Genomic DNA, 23,541 nt, shown 5'->3' on the forward strand with positions numbered 1-23,541 from the left:
TGGTGTTGCTATGTCGTTATTTGTACAAATCTTTAGTACCACTTTACACAAAGTTGCTGTCACTAGAAACACTGTGGCTAATTACTGTTGTACTATCACTACTAGAGTAACTTCAGCGTTATTAGATAGGTATAAGAGAACAATTTTATGTAAAGAGTTATCCATTGTTTTTCCAGGCACAGGCTATACCAAACTACACCAACAATAAACCAAACACTTACATTAGTTAAGGAAAAATCTTTATTGAAATCATAACTAAGTATTTTGGTGCAAAAGGAATCCATATATATGGAAGACACTGACAAGCCAACATCTGAGTTTCTTCACAAGACAATCAGACGTTTAGAGGATGTTAAAGTTAGTTGTTTTCTAAATAGAAAGAACAAGTTTCAGAAAATAAAAAGAGAAACAATATTGCAAAGCCACCAAAGTACCTGTCAAACATGGGAAAACAATACTGCCCATATCCTTCAGAATTAACATGAAATATTTCCACATTGTACTATGGATATATTCAGTTTATAATTCCTCTTGGCTCAATGGCAAAAAGTGCTGCAGGTTAAAGGGTAAAAATACCAGAAAACATTCATCTTACAGTTAGTTATTGCACTAACATACTATATTACCATACAAGATTGACATGTCATTTTCCCAACCGGGATTTTAAACGTAGTCAGGACACAAGGCATATTCATACTGTATGACAAATGAAACATATTTTCTTTAAAACTTTTTGACAATGACAAATTGAATGTCGCATTTAAAGACCGTAAGGGGCATATGAATGTCGCTCACAGCAAGCGAGAGGAGACGCATTATGAACGCCAGAATAGCAGGACAAATGCCATGTCGCTGCTTAAAGAATACAAGCCTGGTCCCAGATCGGTTTGTGCTGTTTAGAGTTGACTAGACAGCACAAACAGATCTGCAATTTTAAAGGGCTATCCATTATTTTTTCCAGGTACAGGCAACTATTCAATCAACCAAACACTTGCATTAGTTTAGGAAAAACCTGCATTGAAATCACACACGTTTATGTAGCAGTGCTCCCAAATCACCATCAAGCTCACACAAGATCCCTAAATAATACCAACTGTGACACGGCCAGTCTGTCACGACACCCACTTCCCTGTGCAGTGCCCTACCTGTAACACACTATATAGGGAATAGGTTGTCATTGTAGCCTTTCCAGTGGTATTCCCGGGAATTCCCGGGTCGGATGCAGCATTCCCAGGTCAGAATTGTGAAAGGAGGAGGGGTTGAGGAGCTACATAACGGAGCAACTCTCGTTTGTTCCCACCGGAACCTGGAAAACATAGAACATCACTTAGCCTCACAATGTCAGCGAAGAAATACACGCGCGCACAAGCTCAGCCTCGACACGTCTCGTGCACACACACAAACAATTAGTACAGCAATGATCACTCTCACACACCTCACACAGGCAATTAGACTCCTAACGTGTGCACGTGAGAGTTGGCCAGCACACAGCCAGAATGGTTCATGCACGGGTGAGGAACACACGGCAAGCTGAGCAAGCTATGGCATCACAAGGGAGGAACAGCAGCCATTTGCAGTGAGGGAAGTGTTGCAGGCCACTTCATTTTGAATGCACCCTAGGTCGCACTTAAGCCCACAGGCTATGTTCAAAAGTAGTGCTTTAAGAGCCATTTTGATATTATTTTACCCCCTTTTTCGTGAAATCCAATTACGATCGTCTCATCACTGCAACTCCCCAACGGGCTCGGGAGAGGCGAAGGTCAAGTCATGCGTCCACCGAAACCGCGCTTCTTAACACCCGCCCGCTTAACCCGGAAGCCAGCTGCACCAATGTGTTGGAGGAAACACTGTTCAACTGACGACCGGAGTCAGCCTGCAGGCGCCCGGCCCGCCACAAGGAGTCGCTAGAGCGAGATGAGCCAAGTAAAGACCCCCGGCCAAACCCTCCCCTAACCCGGACGACGCTGGACCAATTGTGCGCCGCCCTATGGGACTCCCGGTCATGGCCGGTTTTGACACAGCCTGGGATCGAACGTGGGTCTGTAGTGACGCCTCAAGCACTGCGATGCAGTGCCTTAGACCGCTGCGCCACTCGGGAGGCCTACACCATTTTGATATTAAAAGAACATATTTAAATTATTATGGATTATGTATTAGAAACGTGTATGAAATGCATAGACAATATTATTTTGAGAAGGAAACCCCTTGTTATTTTGTTTATTGTGGCACCTTATTTACAGTTTCACCACTTAAAATCAGCATGGCAATATGGCGCCAATCAGTAATTGGAACAGGGTGATCAACGCCAAGCAGAGAAAGTTTTCATCCATGTCGTTTTGGATCTTATCATTTCATTTACCATTTTTATCAGATCATTTTAGCGCAATTTTTGTATCAGTTTGCCATCAGCAGCAGCTTTGGAATCTGTTCAAAATACCTGGAATACAATGAATGCCTTCATTACCCAATCCTGGAACTGTGTGACAAAGAGCCAGCCCTTGTGTGTAATACATTTGTGAATATCATTGCAATCAAGAACTCTCAAATTAATTTATTGGATTTCTGGATAAATGGGAAACGAGTTGGAACCTACAGTACCTGCATTTTGGTGTCTAACAGAAATGGCTATTTAGAATGTTGGACCCCACAAAAGCCATTACAAGTGCACTATATAGGGAATAGGGTGCCATTTGGGACTTACACATGTTAGGTTATGGAGCGTTAACAAGAGCTGTAGTAGGGATTAGACAAGCAGGGGCTTCGACCCAAATGGCACCCTTTTCTTTATAGTGCTATATAGGGAATAGGGTGCGATTTGGGACACATCCAGGGAGTCAACAGCCATGCTGTAGGCAGTCACCTCCTCACCTCCAGCGGTATGTCTGTCATGAGACAGGCTGTTCACAACACCAGACAGCACTTCCTTTTCTTTCTCTTGGGCTTTTCCATCAGGGGGAATGGAGATCAAAAGCACAGTAATGATCAGTTTCCCCTGGGTACAGACCTGGGTACAGACCTACAGTGCCTTCGGAAAGTATTCAGACCCTTTGACTTTTCCACATTTTGTTTTGTTACAGCCTTATTCTAAAATGGATTAAATAAAACAAATCCTCAGCATTTCTGCAGCATTGAAGGTCCCCAAGAACACAGTGGCCTCCATCATTCATAAATGGAAGACGTTTGGAACCACCATGACTCTTCCTAGAGCTGGCCACCCGGCCAAACTGAGCAATCGGGGGAGAAGGGCCTTGGTCAGGGAGGTGACCAAGAACCCGATGGTCACTCAGACTGGGGCGAAGGTTCACCTTCCAACAGAACACTGACCCTAAGCACACAGCCAAGACAACGCAGGAGTGGCTTCGGGACAAGTCTCTGAATGTCCTTGAGTGGCCCAGCCAGTGCCCGGACTTGAACCCGATCTAACATCTCTGGAGAGACCTGAAAATAGTTGTGCAGCAACGCTCCCTGTCCAACCTGACAGAGCTTGAGAGGATCTGCAGAGAAGAATGGGAGAAACTTCCCAAATACAGGTGTGCCAAGCTTGTAGCGTCATACCCAAGAAGACTTGATGCTGTAATTGCTGCCAAAGGTGCTTTAACAAAGTATTGAGTAAAGGGTCTGAATACTTACGTAAAGGTGATTTTTCAGTTTTATATTTGTAATTAATTAGCAAAAATGTATTTAAAACCTGTTTTTGCTTTATCATTATGGGGTATTGTGTGTAGAGTGATGAGGGGAAAAAACTATTTAATCCATTTTAGAATAAGGATGTAACGTAACAAAATCTGGGAAAAGTCAAGGGGTATGAGAATACCTTCCGAAGGCACTGTAGGTACAGACCTGGGTTCAGCATTTACCTGTCTGCTGAGGAGACTGTGCTCGTCTTTGAGAGCAGGGTTTTTGTATGTGTGTTTAGCGGTTTTCTGAGGCGTGTGTCTATGTATGTGTGTGTGTGTGTGTGTGTGTGTGTGGGGATAGATCAGTGTGCATTTACACGTCTCCTGGGGTGAGTGTGTGTGTGTTTACCTGTCTCCTGAGGTAGTGAACATCACTCCCTTCCATAAACTCTTCATCAACCTCCACATCAGAGTCTTCCTCTCCTCTCTCCTGCACACGCAGCTCTGCGGTCTCCTAGTGATGATGACAGCACACGACAGCCAATCAACATCAAAACACATCCGCTCACAGCTAAGCAGCTTGGAGTAGGGTGAAGTTTCCCCCTAGATGTTGATTTTGGGTCAGTTCTACATTTCCCCTACTAATGGTTAAGGTTTGAACTGGTGGAGGGGAAGCTGATCCTAGATCTGAACCTAGAAGAAACTTCAGCCTGATGAAAATTCCTTATACCAATGGTTGCATTCCAGATCATCTTATTTGCAGGATGCTTAATCATATTAGTGGTTCGTGAGACACAAAATACTTCTCCAGGTCTTGTGAGATCAGGGGCTGTACATATCAAGTGTCTCAGTGTAGGAGTTCTGATCTAGGATCAGGTCCCCCCTGTCCATGTAATCTTATTCATAGTGATGTAAAAGGCTGAGAGGCTTGATACATATGGCCCCAGATCCATCTACGCAGCACAGCTGCAATGAAGACAACCTGAAATGCAACAGACATCTCGGCGAGCTTAGGAGCTTCAAGATCTTTGCAAGATGGCCATTAGAGAAGTGCACAAGGATAGAAATCAAATGAACTAGATTTCCCCTGGTGCACAAAGATATCGAAATTAAGTAGATTGGGTGATGGTGGCCAGTCAGTAGAGGTCAGTAGTGGTCACCTCTTCATCTGGGTTCAGTAGGGTGACGATCACGTTATTGACCGGACCCCAGTTCCTCTGGTTCTTCATGACCAGGTCACCTGGAGAGGCCTCTGCGCCTGCCTCCGAACCCCAGATCTGACACACACAATCACAGTCACACACTGTCAGCAATGCATGTTTTTAAATGTTATTTTACTTTTACTAATAATTTTTGGAGACGAGGACCATTGGGTATGGAGGCCTGATTAGAGTAAACACATGTCCGTTTTCCCCAATACGTGCATGTGTGTGTGTGTGTGTGTGTGTGTGTGTGTTAGGTGCATGTGTCTACTCACAGTAAGCGTGTTGCCCCCAGCCAGTATGTATGAAAGTGGGATCTGGAAGAAGAGTTCAGGAGAGTCGAGGTGACTCCTTCTCACCACCCAGCCCCCTAGTGGCTGCTCCTGGAACAGCAGAGAAAAACAGCAGGGTCGTATTCACTAGGCACCAAACGGACTACCTGAACATGTCCAATAAGGACTGCTCGTTCTGGTTTTCTGTTGCAAAACGTTTTACAACGGCGAGCCCTAATTAATACGACCCATGTAGAATTCAGATTGGGGACAGCGGCATGTTCAGTAGGGCATACTGGAGCAAAATGTTTTGCAACGGAAAACAATGGTCTGTTTTAATTGGACAAGTTCAAGTAGCACCTCCCTGTTTAAAAACGTGTCGCACTACTGAACACAACCTAGATCATTCACACAGTTTCAGAGACGGGGATCGTTGTCAGGATACATTTGCATTGCAATGAAACAAACGGCAGGTTTGTAAACACCAAACACAGGACTTAAAGAGACTAAGGCTCTCAATGACACCCTATCCCTTATCTAGTACACTACTTGTTAACCAGTGCCCTGGGTGACTGACTAAAAGTAGTGCACTAAGTAGAGACGTAGGGCATCAGATTTGCTCAAACACTGTCTGATTCGTCAAAGCGAGGCGGTAGGTACTTAAAGATTGAATCCTTAAACGGTCAAACTGCCACGTCTGTTTGTGATATTACAACAACAAAGTTACAAATAACCAACAATGCATTTTCCATCTCAGACATCATTGCACACGCGATAGAAGAGCACAAGATGTACTGCCATTTTGTTTTATCATGCTGCGTGACGCTCCTCAGCTCAGCAACAAACAATAACAATGGTGGTGGGGCGCTGTTTCCCCCTACTGCGGATTCCATCTTTAATTGGTCAGAGCGGGCGGTAGGTACTCGGACTCTCCTAATTGGTCAGAGCGAGGTGGTAGGTAGGTACCTTCTCAGAGTTGTTCTTCAGCGTGACGTAGTTCCCCTTCAGGTCTATCTCCGACACCATCACGTGACTGTGTGCCTTGGCGTGCTGCGTGACCTTGTAGGCCGGCGAGGACCCCGTGCCACCTTCGTTCTTGCGTTTCTTCCCGCGGACAACACGGCGGGCACCGTGTGCATGCGTGCGTGCCACAGCCCCATGCTGGGAGGGGCTCGGGGAGAGGTGGAGTCTGGAAACACAGAACCACGTCAGAAAGATGTTTGGGAAACCCGAGTTTAGTTGACGTATTGCCCTTCTCTATGTTTTATCTACTGTGGTCCATCTTTGCTGACATCTAGTGGATTGTTTTATGTTAAACTCCTTGTTCTCACTAAATGCACCCGCTCCTATTCAAGACCAGGACTACTTTGTCTTCTCTAATACTTGTAACATTAATATACATTTTGATAATATATCTATTTCACAATTTTGAATGTATATTGCCTACTGCCATTTACTGTTTACTATGTGGTGTCCACCAATGACTATTCAGTAACCACTCTTCAATCAGGGTTCACTGGAAGTTGGTTTGTTCAAAATAAACTGGTTATCATTGTTACTCTGTGATAAAGGCCAGAGTTTAAGTTTTTGTTCTAGTGAACATTCTATAACAATAAAGGCATTTTAACTAATTATATGAGTTTTGTATGTTTGGGGAAAGGACCTTGTAACCTTGTGTGTGTGTGTGTGTACGTGCTTGCATACTGAATCCTCACTAATATGTATTTATTTCCCCTCACCTCACCTCCTCTCCCTCCAGTCTCTCCATTTCCCCTCACCTCTCCCTCCAGTCTTTCCATTTCCCCCTCACCTCCAGTCTCTCCATTTCCCCCTCACCTCCTCTCCCTCCAGTCTCTCTATTTCCCCTCACCTCCTCTCCCTCCAGTCTCTCTATTTCTCCTCACCTCCTCTCCCTCCAGTCTCTCCATTTCCCCTCACCTCTCCCTCCAGTCTTTTCATTTCCCCCTCACCTCCAGTCTCTCCATTTCCCCTTCACCTCCTTTCCCTCCAGTCTCTCTATTTTCCCTCACCTCCTCTCCTCTCCCTCCAGTCTCTCCATTTCCCCCTCACCTCCTCTCCCTCCAGTCTCTATATTTTCCCTCACCTCCTCTCCTCTCCCTCCAGTCTCTCTATTTTCCCTCACCTCCTCTCCCTCCAGTCTCTCTATTTTCCCTCACCTCCTCTCCCTCCAGTCTCTCCATTTCCCCCTCACCTCCTCTCCCTCCAGTCTCTCTATTTTCCCTTCACCTCACCTCCTCTCCCTCCAGTCTCTCTATTTTCCCTCACCTCCTCTCCCCCCAGTCTCTCTATTTTCCCCTCACCTCACCTCCTCTCCCTCCAGTCTCTCTATTTTCCCTCACCTCCTCTCCCTCCAGTCTCTCCATTTCCCCCTCACCTCCTCTCCCTCCAGTCTCTCTATTTTCCCTCACCTCCTCTCCCTCCAGTCTCTCTATTTTCCCCTCACCTCCTCTCCCTCCAGTCTCTCCATTTCCCCTCACCTCTCCCTCCAGTCTTTCCATTTCCCCCTCACCTCCAGTCTCTCCATTTTCCCTCACCTCCTCTCCCTCCAGTCTCTCTATTTCCCCTCACCTCCTTTCCCTCCATTTTCCCTCACCTCCTCTCCCTCCAGTCTCTATTTTCCCTCACCTCCTCTCCCTCCAGTCTCTCTATTTTCCCCTCACCTCCTCTCCCTCCAGTCTCTCCATTTCCCCCTCACCTCCTCTCCCTCCAGTCTCTCTATTTTCCCCTCACCTCCTCTCCCTCCAGTCTCTCTATTTTCCCCTCACCTCCTCTCCCTCCAGTCTCTCCATTTCCCCCTCACCTCTCCCTCCAGTTTTTCATTTCCCCCTCACCTCCAGTCTCTCCATTTTCCCTCACCTCCTCTCCCTCCAGTCTCTCTATTTTCCCTCACCTCCTCTCCCTCCAGTCTCTCTATTTTCCCCTCACCTCCTCTCCCTCCAGTCTCTCCATTTTCCCCTCACCTCCTCTCCCTCCAGTCTCTATTTCCCCTCACCTCCTCTCCCTCCAGTCTCTCTATTTCCCCTCACCTCCTCTCCCTCCAGTCTCTCTATTTCCCCTCACCTCCTCTCCCTCCAGTCTCTCTATTTTCCCCTCACCTCCTCTCCCTCCAGTCTCTCCATTTTCCCCTCACCTCCTCTCCCTCCAGTCTCTATTTCCCCTCACCTCCTCTCCCTCCAGTCTCTCTATTTCCCCTCACCTCCTCTCCCTCCAGTCTCTCTATTTCCCCTCACCTCCTCCAGTCTCTCTATTTCCCCTCACCTCCTCCAGTCTCTCTATTTCCCCTCACCTCCTCTCCCTCCAGTCTCTCTATTTCCCCTCACCTCCTCTCCCTCCAGTCTCTCTATTTCCCCTCACCTCCTCTCCCTCCAGTCTCTCTATTTTCCCCTCACCTCCTCTCCCTCCAGTCTCTCTATTTTCCCCTCACCTCCTCTCCCTCCAGTCTCTCTATTTTCCCTCACCTCTCCCTCCAGTCTCTCCATTTCCCCCTCACCTCCTCTCCCTCCAGTCTCTCTATTTCCCCTCACCTCCTCTCCCTCCAGTCTCTCTATTTTCCCTCACCTCCTCTCCCTCCAGTCTCTCTATTTTCCCCTCACCTCCTCTCCCTCCAGTCTCTCCATTTCCCCTCACCTCTCCCTCCAGTCTTTCCATTTCCCCCTCACCTCCAGTCTCTCCATTTCCCCTCACCTCTGCTCCTCTCCCTCCAGCATCTTGCGGTAGGCGTTGATCTCCATGTCCAGGGCCAGCTTGACATCCAGCAGCTGCTCGTAGTCCTCCAGCTGGCTCTGCATTTGGGTCCGCATGGCCGACATCTCCTCATCCTTGTGGCTCAGCCGCTGCTGCCACACCTCGCGCTCCCGGTCCAGGGTCCGCTCCAGCTCCCGCACACGCCCCTCCAAGGCCCCGTTCTGAGGGGGAGATGGGAGAGTGAGAGGGAGACAGAGAGAGAACAAACTGTGAAATAGGGGTTGTGAGAAACACACAGTCATCCACACAGACAACTTTGACTCCCTGACTCCAATCAACATACATAGTGATCTCCAACATCAAAAGTCTTATTATATCTCTTGTTTTTCAGTCTGTAAACCAGTCAAAAGTTCCTGTCCTATAGTAAAGGCCTAGCAGCAGCCTGGGCATGTCAGGTAGGTAGGTACCCGTTTATGGAACTTCACTCAGTCACACCTCCTAGCTACAGATCTAGGATCAGCTTCCCTTCCCTTTCTCTTCCCCAATCCTAACCTTAACCAATAGTGGGGAAATGCAAAACTGACCCAAGATCACCATCTACAGGCAACCTTACCTTACTCCTACACACATACACCAGGTACCTGTTTTTGGAAGTGATTGAGCTGGGAGGAGAGAGTCTCGATGCGGAGCTTGGTGCCAGACAGCTCCTCTCTGGTGGACGATGCAAAGTCACTGCTCTTCAGCGCCGTCTGATGGGCGTTCTCTAGCTGTCACCCACACACCAAAGGAAAAGCAATGTGTTAATGTCATATGCTTTGACATGAGATTGAGCTACATTTTCTGTTTATCATAAGCCACAAATTTGAATAAGACACACATTCAGATTTACAGCAATGTTTCTAAATAAATTCCTCATATGAGTGGAGCTACCCAACAGACCAGAGTCAACTGCATACATGTTGAATACTTGAGGTGAACTTGATTTGGCTTGACCAGTACACATGATGGACTGGGTTTGCACTTTTGGAACTATTCGGTTGGTTCCATTTTACAGAGCAAGCCAAATAAGGTGTACCTCAAGTGTTTGCTATTGGCTACAGTATGACGACACTTGTACCTAACACAGGGGGAGGACCGGTGAGAATACCTTCATCAGTTGGACAAAGCCCTCCCTAATCTGCACTGCCATCTTTCTCACTGCTCTTTTCTCTTCAGTCATCATGCACTCCTGCTCTAACAGTATGCAGGACACACACAGAGACTCCCTGGCACACAGCTCTGTCTGAGAAACACACACAGTTATACACCAGCGACAAACATAAATACACACACACACACCTCAACATACTCTTGAATGTCACTTTGAAACTGGGCGCATATTCAAGATCGCAATGTTTCAAAATGTTTAGCTGCTGCTGTATGCTTTCTAAAATGTTCCCACATTTATCCATGCCTGCAAATGTTGATTTTGGCAAGAAAGAGGCAGAGGAAATCAAAGCTGGATGGTGTTCAGAGATAGATGGGAGGGGTTGAGAGGAGCTGAAGGATGGGACTAATAACAAACAAAAGGTAACTATTGTCAAATATACTGTGTCTGTAAAATGTATAAGCTGGAAGAAGATGCCTAAGTGTTGTTGTCCATTAGTTTACTCCAATTAGGGGAGGGGTGGTAGGGTTAGGGGAAAATAATAAGGGAGTGAGAGAGGCAGAGAGAGAGAGAGGCAGAGAGAGCAGCAGGGAGAGAGAGCAGCAGGGAGAGAGAGAGAGAGGAAGAGAGAGAGAGGCAGAGAGAGCAGCAGGGAGAGAGAGCGAGAGGAAGAGAGAGAGACAGAGAGAGAGGCAGAGTGAGAGAGCAGCAGAGAGAGAGACAGAGAGAGGGTCTGCTATACAAATTGATGGAAAGTGGGGTTGGGGGAAAAACATACGACATTATAAAATCCATGTACACAAACAACAAGTGTGCGGTTAAAATTGGCAAAAAACACACACATTTCTTTCCACAGGGCCGTGGGGTGAGACAGGGATGCAGTTTAAGCCCCACCCTCTTCAACATATATATCAATGAATTGGCGAGGGCACTAGAACAGTCTGCAGCACCCGGCCTCACCCTACTAGAATCTGAAGTCAAATGTCTTCTGTTTGCTGATGATCTGGTGCTTCTGTCACCAACCAAGGAGGGCCTACAGCAGCACCTAGATCTTCTGCACAGATTCTGTCAGACCTGGGCCCTGACAGTAAATCTCAGTAAGACAAAAATGATGGTGTTCCAAAAAAGGTCCAGTTGCCAGGACCACAAATACAAATTCCATCTAGACACCGTTGCCCTAGAGCACACAAAAAACTATACATACCTCGGCCTAAACATCAGCGCCACAGGTAACTTCCACAAAGCTGTGAACGATCTGAGAGACAAGGCAAGAAGGGCCTTCTATGCCATCAAAAGGAACATAAAATTTGACATACCAATTAGGATCTGGCTAAAAATACTTGAATCAGTTATAGAACCCATTGCCCTTTATGGTTCTGAGGTCTGGGGTCCGCTCACCAACCAAGAATTCACAAAATGGGACAAACACCAAATTGAGACTCTGCATGCAGAATTCTGCAAAAACATCCTCCGTGTACAACGTAAAACACCAAATAATGCATGCAGAGCAGAATTAGGCCAATACCCGCTAATTATCAAAATCCAGAAAAGAGCCGTTAAATTCTATAACCACTTAAAAGGAAGCGATTCCCAAACCTTCCATAACAAAGCCATCACCTACAGAGAGATGAACTTGGAGAAGAGTCCCCTAAGTAAGCTTGTCCTGGGGCTCTGTTCACAAACACAAACAGACCCCACACAGCCCCAGGACAACAACAACAACAACAACACAATTAGACCCAACCAAATCATGAGAAAACAAAAAGAGAATTACTTGACACATTGGAAAGAACAAACAAATAAACAGAGCAAACTAGAATGCTATTTGGCCCTAAACAGAGAGTACACAGTGGCAGAATACCTGACCACTGTGACTGACCCAAACTTAAGGAAAGCTTTGACTATGTACAGACTCAGTGAGCATAGCCTTGCTATTGAGAAAGGCCGCCGTAGGCAGACCAGGCTCTCAAGAGAAGACAGGCTATGTGCACACTGCCCACAAAATGAGGTGGAAACTGAGCTGCACTTCCTAACCTCCTGCCAAATGTATGACCATATTAGAGACACATATTTCCCTCAGATTACAGCGATCCACAAAGAATTCGAAAACAAACCCAATTTTGATCAACTCCCTTATCTACTGGGTGAAAAACCACAGTGTGCCATCACAGCTGCAAGATTTGTGACCTGTTGCCACAAGAAAAGGGCAACCAGTGAAGAACAAACACCATTGTAAATACAACCCATATTTATGTTTATTTATTTTCCCATTTGTACTTTAACTATTTGCACATTGTTACAACACTGTAAATATACATAATATGACATTTGAAATGTCTTTATTCTTTTGAAACTTCTGAGTGTAATGTTTACTGTTAATATTTATTGTTTATTTCACTTTTGTTTACTATCTACTTCACTTGCTTTGGCAATGTTAACACACGTTTCCCATGCCAATAAAGCCCTTAAATTGAAATTGAGAGGCAGAGAGCAGCAGGGAGAGAGACAGAGAGAGAGGCAGAGTGAGAGTACCTTGGCATTGAAATTCTTCTCCAGGTCCTCTTTATACTGCTGGATTTGTCCATCGTGCTCCTGCCGTAGCTGCTGCATGGCCTCGGCCAACTTACTCTCGAATTCTTTCTGTCTCCCAGAATCCACCTCCACCAGGCGACTCTCGTGTCTGCTCCGGATCTCCCTGACCTCCTACACACACACACAACGACATGAACAGAGGCAAACGCCTACCGCAGGAAGAAGAGATTGGTCACATTCCATTCTAACTCCTAGTCCCTTCTCCCAGACCCTATCCTCACCCCCTCCCTACCACGACCCCTTCTACCCAACATGGAGGAAACGACATGGGCCACATTCCATTTTAATCCCCAGATCTTAACCATTTCTCCTCACCCTCCTACCCCTATCCACTTCCCTTAACCCCTTCCCTCCTGCATGCTCTGGATACCCCACACCTCCTAGACAGACAGGCAGAGACAACATAGAGTTTGATATATTACTATTTATTTGTCAAAGGTGTTACCCACTTCTACAACCAACCAATCTTCCTTCTGTGTCACTCCTGTGGTAATAGTGGGCCACGTGATGCCTTGCCTGTACAGCAGTGTGTGCCCGTCCATGTCTATGTGTCCGTGGCCGTGTGTCAAGTGTGCGTGTTACCTGTTCATCGATGTGCCTCTGGAACTCGAGCTGTTCCCGTAGCGTCTGCACCTGGTTCTCCAGGTCCACCCTCCTCAACATCTCAGAGTTCAGCTGGGTCTTAGTCTCCGCCAGCGCACACTCCAACTGAGACAAGGAGTCAAAGAGATCACTTTTTCCATTCAAGGGGTTAACATCTAGCAGAAATGAAGCAACCCCCCCCATAAATTACCTAGCTACATCTCCTAAAAGCCCATAAGCATCTTCTCTCTAGCTAATGTTCGCCACCCTACTCTAGTACCAGCTTAAACCTATGGCTAGCCAAGTTAGTTAGCTTCAGACTATCATTAAAAAACATAAACAGGAGAATCAAAAAGGTCAAATCAGCACATCGCTGTTCCATGCCTTTTGCGTTGTCACCCACTCCTTCTCAGAGCTGCTTCCATAGCTGTGTTCACACCCGACACAGAACCTGATGCATAACACTCAAAATTCTACAAAAACATCTGTATGTGGTGTTGGGTTTAATTGTATTTAACTATTGCAAACAAAACATTAAATGAACCCCACTTGAAGGCCTATAGACTGCAGTCTAGTCCTTACATTGGCCACCTGGGTCTTTAGGTCAGTGATGTCATCAGCCTGTCTTCTGTTATCTGCCAGTTGATTGGCCAGCTCTGCATCTTTAGAGTTGAGGACCGCCTCCAAGTTCCTCCACTGACCCATGGCCATGTTACACTCTGCTTCCTTCTTCTGGTTCCTGGTAGGATGGAAAATAGATGAGAAGACAGGCGGTTACTATGGTTCCTGGAAGGAGGCGAGATGAGAGAAAACAGGTGGTTACTATGGTTCCTGGAAGGAGATGAGAAGACCGGCGGTTACTATGGTTCCTGGAAGGAGGCGAGATGAGAGAAAACAGGTGGTTACTATGGTTCCTGGAAGGAGATGAGAAGGCAGGTGGTTACTATGGTCCCTGGAAAGAGGTGAGAAGACAGGTGGTTACTATGGTTCCTGGAAAGAGGTGAGAAGACATGTGGTTACTATGGTTCCTGGAAAGAGGTGAGAAGACAGGTGGTTACTATGGTTCCTGGAAAGAGGTGAGAAGACAGGTGGTTACTATGGTTCCTGGAAAGAGGTGAGAAGACAGGTGGTTACTATGGTTCCTGGAAAGAGGTGAGAAGACAGGTGGTTACTATGGTTCCTGGAAAGAGGTGAGAAGACAGTTGGTTACTATGGTTCCTGGAAGGAGGTAAAGTGATAGAAAGAAGTGAGACGTCAGGGAGGTTAGTATGATTCCTGGTAGGAGTGAAAAGATATCAAAAGAGAAATGTATCACTGAAGTTAAAGGGCAACTGAATACAAGAACCAACTTCTCTGGATAAAACGACCTATGTGGCATTGATATTAGGCAGAAACATTTATTCCAGTGCCAAAATTGTCTAAAAAGTGTAAGTAGGATAATTATGGTCGGTTATTAGGGATGTAGCTCAGTTGATAGAGCATGGCGTTTGCAACGCCAGGGTTGTGGGTTCGATTCCCACGGGGGGCCAGTATAAAAAAATAAATATATGTATTCACTAACTGTAAGTCGCTCTGGATAAGAGCGTCTGCTAAATGACGTAAATGTAAATGTAATGGTCATAAAGTCAGTATATTCCAAAACAGAGTTGTGTGAGATTTGTATTAACTGAGTTTGTCACGACTTACTTGGGGTTAGGTTTTGATTTGGATCATTCCCACTATCATGGGATTGTAGCGCCTAGGGCGAATCGTCATGCACAAGAAATAGCTGTGCTGATTGCGCTCTATCCAATCGTAAGGAAGAACACAGACAGTAAGACAGACCTTCCCACATTACGCAGCACCTCGGACTCGGAGTCAGTTTTGCATGGCCCCAGGCGTCGATGCCCCGGGTGGGTGGAGATTTCACATTAAGGAACAATGCAATGGTCTAAAAGAATCAAACTCTGCCTATCCGGGGGCCCTGGCCATACAAAACGAACTCAACCATTGTTATGTTGAAAGAACACTTAGCCCCTAAGCCCTTTATGGAGTGGCCACTTGCTGATGTGTCTGATAGTGATCACTATAGTCTGCCTAGTACTTGACTTGGACTGAAATAGGTGCCGGTAGCTTACTCCTTTCGGGTGCCGGTACTGTTTATATTTAGGTGCAGGAACTCCATAATACTTGAGCTAATATTCTATTTGAGGTGCATGAACTCAAGCAGTAGAAAATGTGATGTGCCGGACTGCCGGTACTCAGCTCTATGACCTCCTGCCCAAGTCAAGCACTGTCTGCCACTGTTTTGTGCAAAATGAGAATTGACTCGAGACGATGCGCGCACTTGTATCCCAACTGCCACTTGTCAATATTCCAAAATTCTAAACCCATTAGCGAGCATCTTGTATCCTGCCATGACTTTTTTTGTAACATGATTCACTATCTAACATGGAAAACATAACGGCACCGAAGCACACACGTCACACTCGCCAGTGATTTGATAAGCTCATTTATCTAACGTGGCTTTCCTGCTCAATGTGCCTGCTAGCTACTACTAGCTAGCATCATTGACAAATACAGATGGAACTAAGCCTGCTAGTGATTTTGGGCTCTGATAAACAGTGTGTAGCTTATGCTTTATTTACAGTAGTTTGACTGCTTGCTGATTAAGGTTAGAATCAAAATCAGTCCTGCGCAGTTCACATATAGCTCTGTGCCTACAGCAGCAGACTGGATGGTCTTCTGCAGTGCACTGCTAGTTTTCATGCACATTTTTGAACTTGAGAAATACTGCACCAAACACCTAGCTAGGATGGAAAATTTCACGACAAAAACCTCCTCGGCAAAAAGGTCAACATTTATTACACATTTCTTTATTTATCTTAGATTAATTGTGACTATTTTGAGGAAGTGGTAAACTATTGGCTCTGTTGTTGCTACGGTGTCTCAAGAGCGACAAACAGTAGTAACTGCCAATAAGATAACACACCCACATCAAACCACACCCCCAAGACTGAAATCTCATTTTTCTTAGAAAAGGTCCAATGCTCAATTTTAATCTCAATATCAAATCATTTCTGGATAACAATTAAGTACCTTACTGTGATCATTTTATTTGAAAACATTTTTTAAAAAACATTTAAAAAATAGCTTTTACGTATGGGTGGTCCTCTGTAGCTCAGCTGGTAGAGCACGGCGCTTGTAACGCCAGGGTAGTGGGTTCGATCCCCGGGACCACCCATACACAAAAATGTATGCACGCATGACTAAGTCGTTTGGATAAAAGCGTCTGCTAAATGGCATATTATTATTATAAAATAGTAATTTCTCAAGCAAGATTTTTGCTAGGACTTTCAGAGTGGTCTGAATGGGGAGGGTAAAACAGAAAATCATATGTTATTGGCAGAGATGCTTGGAACTCTTTTTTTTTTGGGGGGGGGGGGGGGGTAGATCAGCTTAATATTGCAGATAGATTGTAACTTCCATCAATGTAATTGTCTGCATCACTTCCAATCCCCCATGTTATATATACACACATACATACATACATACATACACACACATACAGTGGGGAGAACAAGTATTTGATACACTGCTGATTTTGCAGGTTTTCCTACTTACAAAGCATGTAGAGGTCTGTAATTGTTATCATATGTACACTTCAACTGTGAGAGATGGAATCTAAAACAAAAATCCAGAAAATCACATTGTATGATTTTTAAGTAATTAATTTGCATTTTATTGCATGACATAAGTATTTGATACAGAAAAGCAGAACTTAATATTTGGTACAGAAACCTTTGTTTGCAATTACAGAGATCATACGTTTCCTGTAGGTCTTGACCAGGTTTGCACACACTGCAGCAGGGATTTTGGCTCACTCCTCCATACAGACCTTCTCCAGATCCTTCAGGTTTCGGGGCTGTCGCTGGGCAATACGGACTTTCTGCTCCCTCCAAAGATTTTCTATTGGGTTCAGGTCTGGAGACTGGCTAGGCCACTCCAGGACCTTAAGATGCTTCTTACGGAGCCACTCCTTAGTTGCCCTGGCTGTGTGTTTCGGGTCGTTGTCATGCTGGAAGACCCAGCCACAACCCATCTTCAATGCTCTTACTGAGGGAAGGAGGTTGTTGGCCAAGATCTCGCGATACATGGCCCCATCCATCCTCCCCTCAATACGGTGCAGTCGTCCTGTCCCCTTTGCAGAAAAGCATCCCCAAAGAATGATGTTTCCACCTCCATGCTTCACGGTTGGGATGGTGTTCTTGGGGTTGTACTCATCCTTTTTCTTCCTCCAAACACAGCGAGTGGAGTTTAGACCAAAAAGCTATATTTTTGTCTCATCAGACCACATGACCTTCTCCCATTCCTGCTCTGGATCATCCAGATGGTCATTGGCAAACTTCAGACGGGCCTGGACATGCACTGGCTTGAGCAGGGGGACCTTGCGTGCGCTGCAGGATTTTAATCCATGACGGCGTAGTGTGTTACTAATTACATTTTACATTTTAGTCATTTAGCAGACGCTCTTATCCAGAGCGACTTACAAATTGGTGCATTCACCCTATAGCCAGTGGGATAACCACTTTACAAATTTTTTTTTGGGGGGGGGTAGAATGATTACTTTATCCTATCCCATGTATTCCTTAAAGAGGTGGGGTTTCAAATGTCTCCGGAAGGTGGTGAGTGACTCCGCTGTCCTGGCGTCGTGAGGGAGCTTGTTCCACCATTGGGGTGCCAGAGCAGCGAACAGTTTTGACTGGGCTGAGCAGGAACTATGCTTCCGCAGAGGAAGGGGAGCCAGCAGGCCAGAGGTGGATGAACGCAATGCCCTCGTTTGGGTGTAGGGACTGATCAGAGCCCGAAGGTACAGAGGTGCCGTTCCCCTCACTGCTCCATAGGCAAGCACCATGGTCTTGTAACGGATGCGAGCTTCAACTGGAAGCCAGTGGAGTGTGCGGAGGAGGGGGGTGACGTGAGAGAACTTGGGAAGGTGGAACACCAGACGGGCTGCGGCGTTCTGGATGAGTTGTAGGGGTTTAATGGCACAGGCAGGTAGGCCAGCCAACAGCGAGTTGCAGTAATCCAGACGGGAGATGACAAGTGCCTGGATTAGGACCTGTGCCGCTTCCTGTGTAAGGCAGGGTCGTACTCTCCGAATGTTGTAGAGCATGAACCTGCAGGAGCGGGTCACCGCCTTGATGTTAGCGGAGAACGACAGGGTGTTGTCCAGGGTCACGCCAAGGCTCTTCGCACTCTGGGAGGAGGACACAACGGAGTTGTCAACCGTGATGGCGAGATCATGGAACGGGCAGTCCTTCCCCGGGAGGAAGAGCAGCTCCGTCTTGCCAGGGTTCAGCTTGTTGGTTCTCTTTGAGACTGTGGTCCCAGCTCTCTTCAGGTCATTGACCAGGTCCTGCCGTGTAGTTCTGGGCTGATCCCTCACCTTCCTCATGATCATTGATGCCCCACGAGGTGAGATCTTGCATGGAGCCCCAGACCGAGGGTGATTGAACGTCATCTTGAACTTCTTCCATTTTCTAATAATTGCGCCAACAGTTGTTGCCTTCTCACCAAACTGCTTGCCTATTGTCCTGTAGCCCATCCCAGCCTTGTGCAGGTCTACAATTTTATCCCTGATGTCCTTACACAGCTCTCTGGTCTTGGCCATTGTGGAGAGGTTGGAGTCTGCTTGATTGAGTGTGTGGACAGGTGTATTTTATACAGGTAACGAGTTCAAACAGGTGCAGTTAATACAGGTAATGAGTGGAGAACAGGAGGGCTTCTTAAAGAAAAACTAACAGGTCCGTGAGAGACGGAATTCTTACTGGTTGGTTGGTGATCAAATACTTATGTCATGCAATAAAATGCAAATGAATTACTTAAAAATCATACAATGTGATTTTCTGGATTTTTGTTTTAGATTCCGTCTCTCACAGTTGAAGTGTACTACCTATGATAAAAATTACAGACCTCTACATGCTTTGTAAGTAGGAAAATCTGCAAAATCGGCAGTGTATCAAATACTTGTTCTCCCCACTGTACATACATATCCTTTAAAAAATATATATATATATTCCCCTTTATTACTTTCCAACCCCGCCACCCTTTCCCCACTTGGAGTAAACTAGTGAACAACAACACCTAGGCCTCTACTTCCAGCCCATACCCACTATCTACATTTTATGGACACAGTCAATTTTACAGTAATTACATTTTGTTTGTTCTTTCTCCTGAACTTCTTCTACTCTCAACCTCTCCGATCATTTTCATGATGTCCATCCGGTTTGCTTCTATATGCCATATATTTCTAACTATGCTCCTTCACAAAAGCTCCCAACTTACAACCCATACACTTATTATGGATACAGCGTGCCTACATTATTAGTTATCTTGTTATTATTTGTTGTTAGTTGTTATTAGTCCCATCCTTCAATTCCATTCAACACCTCCCATCTATCTTTTAACACCATCCATATAGGATTTCTATTTGCTATATATATTTCAACTGTACTGCGATGTCTTACAAAAGTTCTGAACCTTTCTATTCTCATTGTTTCTACAGATTGTGAATTGAAAATAAACATTTTTGCTAATAGTATTATGCTATTGATCGATTGACTATGACTTTTCAGATCACCCAGTAGTGCTTTCAGATCACCCAGTAGTGCTATCTGCAGGGTTAGCTCCAGGTAAATATTGCAATCCTTTAGCCATTCCTGGACCTGTGTCCAAAAACAAGCTACAAATGGACAGTACCAAAACAAATGATCTAATGATTCTGTCTCTTCGCAGCAAAATCTGCAGAGCTGGGAAGATTGTATCCCCCATATAAATAACATTATATTGGTAGCAAGAATTTTATATAATAATTTAAATTGAAAGATTCTAACGCCAGGTTAGTGAGTTCGATCCCCGGGACCACCCATACACAAAAATGTATGCACGCATGACTGTAAGTCGCTTTGGATAAAAGCGTCTGCTAAATGGCATATTATTATTTTTATTATTATAAGTTAGTAATTTCTCAAGCAAGAATTTTGCTAGGACTTTCAGAGTGGTCTGAATGGGGATGGGAAAACTGAAAATCATCTGTTATTGGCAGAGATGCTTGGAACTCTTTCTGATTGGTCTATTAACTCATTCACCACATTGTGATGTAATCATGGAAGGCCAAAACTCCATCCCACCAAAACAGGCTGAAATTACAGGCAGTCTTTTCAAACAGGTTTTACACTAAAAGTGCATTATCATCATTTTTACAGTATTATTCCAACCTTATAGTGTGGAAATATATATAAAACACAGGAAAATCACTGGGCCTTTAAATGTGCAACAGAAAAACAAGGGGAATCACTGAGTTGTCACCCTTTAACTCTTCGCTCTGACTCCTTGCCATTATTACTACACAACATTTACATTTTTGTCATTTAGCAGACGCTCTTATCCAGAGCGACTTACAGGAGCAATTAGGGTTAAGTGCCTTGCTTAAGGGCACATCGACAGATTTTTCACCTAGTCGGCTTGGGGATTAGAACCAGCGACCTTTCGGTTACTGGCACAACGCTCTTACCCTCTAAGCTACCTGCCGCCCACAAACACCTGGTGGGAGGAAAAGAGGACTTAGAAGACAGGTGGTTGCTATGGTTCCTGGTAGGATAGAATAGAGATTAAAAGAGGTTATATGTTTCACTTCCTGAAGGGCAGGATATTAGAGATCAGGTTTTATTCTGGGTATAATTCAATTGTTACTTTTATTGTGGATGTTAATACACATCATGCATGGCATATGATTCTTTGTTATTAGGCTATATTGTCGTTATTAAAACAAGAGACAGAAGGATATTATCATGCTTCATATTAGGAAAGAGAGATAATGAACCAAATCTCTCTGAGGTCTCTTCCTCAAAAGTAATCATGGATATGCCTTACTATCTGTAGATCATATCCTGCACAGAAAAATACATTATATTATCATAAATGTGGAACCCACTCTCCAAGGGTGTCTGTTGGGATATACAAAAAACACATTAGCAATTCACGTGTATAATACACAGTTGTACATGGGTGAAATAGGACAAATATAAGCACCCACCTAATTATTATTATTTAAAAAAATGGAGAATGTGCGATTGTTTAAATTAAATGATACAGGCTACCCATTGATTTTTGAAGAATCTAACTTAAAAATGCCTCATGAGTTTAGTTCAACTGTCGTACCCTACCCCAAAATATAAACTTTTCACTCCAAAATGTAGGCCTGATTGTAAACTAACACTTTATGCTATTTTATCAAAAACGATGGATCTCAACAATCAATGACAACAGCGCGAATGCACAGGACAAACATAGATACATAGATTTGTTTGCAGGTTATCATATCTACCTGGCTTGTAGTTTACTATGCTCTTCAGAAAGATGACCCATCTCGATCTGCAGCCGGGCCCTTTCGTTCGCCAGCACGTCCAAGCTCTTCCTCGCGTCGGCCAACTCCGCCTCGTACAGCCGCCGAACGTTGGCCGTCTCCCGGGTAGTGGACTCCTCTTTCTCCTCCAGGAGAAGCAGCATGGAGGACTTGTCATTCTCCAGCTGGCGGACACGCTCTATGTAGGCGGCCAGGCGGTCGTTCAGATGGCTAAGCTCCTCTTTCTCCTGGCTGCGTGAGAGCCGGGTTGGGCTGGTGCTGGACGGGCCGGCGCCACTTCGTCGGGAGGAGCGCGTTGAGCGACTGGTTGAGGTAACTGAAGCCATGGCGCGTTCTCATGTGACTGCATGCGCTGGGTTTGGGCTGAGTTTGCGGCAATGATTTATATATACACTAGATGACAATAGGGGGCGCTGTGTTGAAGCCACCCTGCCTCCATCTTGGCTCTCCCCCGACGTCGTAAAAAATATTTTGGAAGCTATAGAAATGCATTTATTAACGTCATTAGTTTTTGCCACATTTATTCTATTACAGACACCATAATGCATATTTTGAAATGATTTTTTGAGATAGCTAATGTTACGTAGATACATGTAAGTTTGTCCTTGAAACATTTAATGAAATACTGTAGAATTCCATTAATTCCTATGGAGGACTGTGCCTACTGAGTGCCAATATGGCCGACCTGTGGCCTCAAAGCACTCAATGGCCAATAGATAATATTGCAATCCAGGGTTTATATAAATCATTGGTTTGCACTGAGTTCTTCTTCTTCTTCTTCTTCTTCTTCTTCTTCTTCTTCTTCTTCTTCTTCTTCTTCTTCTTCTCTGGTATAATGGTAGTCCGCAAACAAACGTTTTAGGTGAATGCTACCACATACTGTGCTGGAGATGGTGGCGCTGATGAATAGAGAATAAATGAGTAATCAGTGTATGTTATAAATAAATGGAGGGCATCCATAGAAGAACCTGGAATAAGCAGGTAAGTGTAGAGCCTATCAATGACAAAATAAACGTGCATTACACTTATTAGAGATTTCACATGACATTCCTACACAATTAAATCATGTTGTAAGAGGGTGGAGGTGCAATTACTAGAAAAAAAATATTGCAGTCATGTGATTGTGAATTGTAAGGTCATTGGCCATTTGAATTAATTGGTTGTTTGCTCTGATTGGTTGCAGGAGTGGCTCTGGAAAACGCACACAGGGGTGCGTTCAGTTCGATTAAATGTTTGCTACTTTCGGTAACGGCTTGTACTGAACGTTCATGAACAGACTTTGAGGTACGTTTGCTCCGTTTGGTGGGTGTGGTGGGGTGTGGCTTGATGCAATGAGTGACGTATTTAAAGGGCATCAGTGCATTTCGAACCCACAACCCAACCCCTCCTTGTTTTTCAACTGGTCATTCAGGACAGCACCATTTCTGTTTAATTGAACGTCGCAGTATGTTTTTTTCGTACTGAACGCAGCCCTGACCTACTGTAGCAGCAAACCTATGTTCATTGAGGGGATTCGATAAACCTGGCCACGCCGCCCGGGTTGTCGTGTTGCGCATCGAGTGAAAGTTGATTGCATTAGTTTTGGAACTGGGCTGCCTCCCGGGCGAGAGCCAGGTGCCCCGTTCAAAACCCACGGCGAAGTCGTCTCAGAACAAAAGTGACTTAATTATGAGTAGGATTCTGTGTTTTCACATGCAAAAGTGATTGGTTTTGATAAAAACACCTTATGTGCCTTCCCAATGAAAACTAGTTTGAAAATTCAAACATATATTTTATGGAAAAATATGTTGTATGTTTCTGGACGATGCACAGTGCTGCCTTGTTGACAACATGGCCGAGCAGCGCAGATTACTGTTCCATTTGAGAAGGGCGCTCCTCCCTCACCGCTTTTGCCCATTCAAGTCACGGGCCATAGACCGGTGACCAGAGGCTCAGAATAATCGAATCCACCCAATCACAGCTGACAAGGCTTCTGTCCAGTCTCTGTGTTGTATTAATATGTTAATTGTAAATAGGC

At 45.1% G+C, this 23,541-nt stretch overlaps 1 protein-coding gene across 1 annotated transcript; it reads right to left on the reverse strand.

The window, feature by feature from the left end:
- Positions 1-1,267: 1,267 nt before the first annotated feature.
- Positions 1,268-21,850, reverse strand: lmnl3 (lamin L3; the record flags this gene model as incomplete). The annotated part of the gene is made up of 11 exons (XM_084198968.1): positions 1,268-1,306; positions 4,027-4,131; positions 4,778-4,894; positions 5,095-5,202; positions 6,058-6,280; positions 8,797-9,017; positions 9,438-9,563; positions 12,476-12,646; positions 13,118-13,243; positions 13,700-13,856; positions 21,486-21,850. 11 exons carry the CDS (start codon positions 21,848-21,850, stop codon positions 1,268-1,270), a joined length of 1,758 nt encoding a protein of 585 aa, XP_084055094.1.
- Between the last annotated feature and the right edge of the window lie 1,691 nt (positions 21,851-23,541).

This window comes from Coregonus lavaretus (genome assembly GCF_964263955.1).
Source record: "Coregonus lavaretus genome assembly, contig: HAP1_SCAFFOLD_607, whole genome shotgun sequence".
NCBI classification, from domain to species: Eukaryota; Metazoa; Chordata; class Actinopteri; order Salmoniformes; family Salmonidae; genus Coregonus; species Coregonus lavaretus.